The sequence below is a fragment of the Lupinus angustifolius genome, chromosome LG16 (assembly GCF_001865875.1).
Source record: "Lupinus angustifolius cultivar Tanjil chromosome LG16, LupAngTanjil_v1.0, whole genome shotgun sequence".
NCBI lineage: Eukaryota > Viridiplantae > Streptophyta > Magnoliopsida > Fabales > Fabaceae > Lupinus > Lupinus angustifolius.
In genome coordinates, this window is record NC_032024.1 from 1,208,138 (window position 1) to 1,212,804 (window position 4,667).

Consider the following 4,667-nt stretch of genomic DNA (forward strand, 5'->3'; position numbering starts at 1 on the left):
ATCGGTTCAATCAAATAATGTTACAATTAATATCATATAAAATATATATTACATAATAACCACATAAATCTTTAGCATGATTACATTCACTATACTTTCATTAAAATTTGTATTCGCTTTCTTCATGAGATTTAGTATAATTTTCACTCGGTCTTTGGTACAAGAATAATATATTGGGGTGTCAAAATTCGGTTCTACAGTTTTTTGTTTTATTATAACAAATCTTATATCAATTAAAAGTTTAAAATGTACTACATAAGAGATAGTGGTTGTCCATTAAAGAAAAATATTATTATTAAAAATTATAAATCATAAATACATGAGTAAAATAATTGAAAATCATAATTACTTATTAGTAACATATCTAAAAAAAAATGAATGACCACATATATAATAGTAAAATTCACAATTAATAATATATATCTATTAGTTACATATATAACAATACAATTTACAATTACTAACACACATAACAATTTAGTAAGTAGTAAAATATATAACACAAACATAATAACAATTTTGTAATATACATAACACTATAATTCACATAAAATTGGTTGAAGAATTAAAAGTACACTATAATATTATTACATAGTATTTATTTCTTTAATATGTGGTTCATTCAGTTCCAACGGTTCCTAAAATTTTAAAACTGTGAATCGACTTGGACATAAATAAATGGTTCCTAAAAAAATATTCAAACCAAAATGGGAAACTGAACCTGATTTTATGATTTTGATTCAGTTTTAAATGGAACTACTTACACCCCTAATAATATATCATATAATATATAAATTATGAATGATTTCTATACTTATAACAAAATTAATTTTTGTATACATTCCATGAATGTAATATAATTTAGTTTATAAAAGATACAAAATATATATATTAAAAAATCTAAGAAATGATCTTATATAACATTTGTATTTACGGATATGACATCACAAAATGAACTTTCTCTTTATAATAGATCTTTTCAAAGACACAAAAAAAAGTATTCCATTTCTATGCATTGTTATTATTCAAACTAAAGATAAAACCTTATACACTGTAGTGGAAAAAATCCAATAGCTTAGAAAAGGGGGAAAAATAGTATAATAATGGTAAGATGTTACAATTTTGGTTATATACTCTTTATTTTTCCATGGTGAAAATAAAAACAATTTTGTTTGAAAAAATAACAAATAATTATGGAAGAGGGAATTGAAAATGGTTATTGTATGTTTGATCATACAAAAGATTATTCTGGTACAAATAAAATTACTTCATATAATTTTGAGTAAAAATAAATTGCTATTATCTAAATAAAATTTGAATGAATATTACTGATTTTGACTAATATACTTATATGTTAGTATATGAGTATATATTTGTTGTTTTACAGTTTGTATCATTGCATGTACAATTAGTCAAAAATAATTAATTATTAATTTTTTAATTTAAATATATTTTTTCAATCAATTACAAACTCATGTTATATGTGGGGGTACAACTTATGGAACAGGTGATGTAGTTCCGGTATATGGTAGGTATAATTTTGTACAGTACTATATGTGCAGAGGTTCTTCGGCTGAATGGCCCGGTACGGGTGAGAGAGAAAGGAGAGCCCAAAATAGAGTAAAACACAGCATTTATATGAGCCCATGTTGTGTTGTGTTGTGTATATGGCCCAACTATGACCTGTTCCCTGCAACTGAGACACTGATCCACGTGGGAGTCTCTGTCACTGCACCAACCCCAACCATTACCCCTAACCCCACTTCTCTCCTTTCCAATCCCACTCTCACACTCTCACACCCCTTTCATTATTTCTACTCAAATTCCAATGCTCTCAATCCCTAAATTATCATTTATTATTTTGTTACATAACCCCAAATATACATGTCAGGCTCTATTCAGAATACATCATTAGGGCTTACGTCATTCTCTGCTCCCCTTCTCTCCTACACTGGCGGCTCTCCCCAACCTTCTTATCTCCCATCAAATCCAACCATCTTCTTTTACTATTAAAACTGCTACAATACTATATCCTCCTATTCACAATTATATTTCTCCTACTAATTCTCTCTCATTCTCGCACCAAAAGAAAATTACATATATTACTTGTCGTAAATAAATCATTAAAAAATGATGAAGCATAAAATATGTTATAAATTTAATAGTCGAAAAAGATAACTATTATTTTAATATAATATTATAATTTGTTTTCTAAATATAATAGATATTATAAAATATTTAATTATTAAAATTTTAATTTCAACATATTTAGAAATATAGTTACCCATTTTTTGGGACAACCATTGCAAATCATGGCCTCATATTAAAATTAACTATTTATAATAAAAAAGGAGCGTTTGTCGAAAATCTTATAGTCTTATTCATATCTAATTGTGATGGTGAAAGTATTTAAGGTTATATAAATTAAGGAAATGTGCAAAGCAAAAGAAGTAAGAAAGCGAGGAAGTGAAGGGTCGTGCCGGTTAGGCGTCGATTACGGGAGCCCCTTTATGTGGGTCCCTCCATTTTTTATAATACAATTCCTCATTTCTTCACTTCTCACTTCTTCTTCACTTCTCACACTTTGTGATGTTCATGGCTTCATCTTCTTCTTCTTCTACTACCTCACGTGAGGGTCACTACAGAGGAGTTCGAAAGAGACCATGGGGTCGTTACGCTGCTGAGATTCGCGATCCTTGGAAGAAGACACGTGTCTGGCTTGGTACTTTCGATACTCCTGAACAAGCTGCACTTGCTTACGACGGCGCCGCCCGTTCCCTCCGTGGATCTAAGGCCAAGACCAACTTCCCTCCTCCTCCTCCTTCTCTCTCCCTTGACCTCAACGTTCCTTCCTCTCTACTCCCCTCTCCTGCACCTTCTCTCACTCACTTTCTTCACACCGCCGTTCTCAAAGCTGCTGACCCACTCACTCTTCCTCCGCCGCCACCAACGCTGCCTTTTACTCACCACCACCGTGTTCATCTTAGCGGTGGAGGTGGGGTCCAGATTAATGATGGTTCTCCCACGGCGTCGTATTTGGGTCTAGTTCGACGTGGCATACCCATCGATCTCAATGAACCTCCACCATTGTGGCTATGAATGACAAATGTTGTTGCAACTTGGAGTTATGAGATCTTGTTTTGTAGTCTTTGACGGCGTCGTTTTGAACTCCCTCGTGTTTACTTAATCTACTTTCTGTGTTTTTGTGTTACTGTTATTATCTTTATAACAAGATGAACAAGTATCTTTAGTATCTATCATCTCTGTAATATTGGTCTTGTCTAACCTTAGAAAAATCAAAAATCATTGTATGTACATTATCTTTTCAATATTATGTTCCTCTTCTTTAAGCTATTTTGTACTTTCATTATTTTATTTGCAGATTCATATGTCATGGTGGTTTATTTTAAATACTTTTCGCCACTTTAGCAAAAGTATTAATAATGATGTTAGAAATAATTCTTATATAATGTTATGTTACCTTCGCCTTATCTCTAAAATTGAGACGTGTAAAAAGTTTTAATATTGTCAATTCATTATTAACTATAATGATTTTGTTTGAAAATTAATAATAGCTAATATATGAATGACGATTTGTGTTTGATACATTAAATCCTAAAATTGAATAGTATGGGTTGTGGCGCTTTTGGTAACGTTGGGCGGCGTGGTATCATAGCCGTTGATGCTGGTTTGGACCACCATGAAAAACTTAGGTATTCGAGCTGCGGCGAAAAGTTTCACGCGCTATGGGGTGGAGAGTGGGGATATTATGTTGGGATTGTGTGGGGTGGGGGAACTGGGAAGCGAGCGTGTGGGTATCAGCATGATGGCATTCCTTTTCTTGTCAGAGATATCGTTCTTCTCATTTTAGCAGCGTATAATTTTCATCTTTTTTAGACCCACTTGCTATCCTAGGCGCGTGTTTCCTCTTGAACCTGCACTTGCCATTGTATTTCGAGCACATCTTCTATTTTTAAATAGTGTCTTTCTATCGATGTGTTCGATCAGTGGTGTAGGAGTATATTAAATTATCGGGATGGCAAAAAGTTTTAGGATTCAACTCTGTTAACAACATTTATTGAAAGGATCAACTATGTATAACAAAAAATATTGATTCCTTACTCAATAGTCAATAGCAAATGCATACTCTTGGTACTATTAAAAATAGTTTGTCACTCTCATAGTCTATCTTTATTTATGATTTATTAAAAAAATAAAAAAAATATTTAACTCCAAATGTTTTGAGTTTCTTTTCTAATTATATTCTTATTTATAACTTATCTCTAGTTTGATATAAATAAGGACATTGGTATCAGAATGCATTAAAGTAATGAAATTATTTGTTAATTCATTGGCATAATTTCAAACTCCAATCATTTAATCATCTTCCATTTCTTTCTTTTAAAAAATGGAAAAAGTGATATCTTGATGAGACATGGGAGACAACTTCGTGGCTGTATTATGAGTAAAAGATGGTTAGGTGGGACAGGTTTGTATACATGTTCATGAATCTGAAAAACTATTTGCCTCACAAAAGCCATTGAAAGTTTGAAACACACTTCAAGAGCCAACTCTTTTTCCTATAGATAGTTTTCAAATATGTCAAATACGGATGGGACTTCTCATATATTTTTCAATTTATTTTCCAAGTTCCAACATATAGCAAT

The 4,667-nt window shown here is 31.6% G+C and overlaps 1 protein-coding gene across 1 annotated transcript; it reads left to right on the forward strand.

Moving 5' to 3' along the window:
* On the forward strand, nt 2,471-3,350 carry LOC109330233 (ethylene-responsive transcription factor 12). Its single transcript, XM_019564340.1, has one exon. The coding sequence runs from the start codon at nt 2,590-2,592 to the stop codon at nt 3,097-3,099; it is 510 nt and encodes a 169-aa protein (XP_019419885.1). The 5' UTR covers nt 2,471-2,589; the 3' UTR covers nt 3,100-3,350.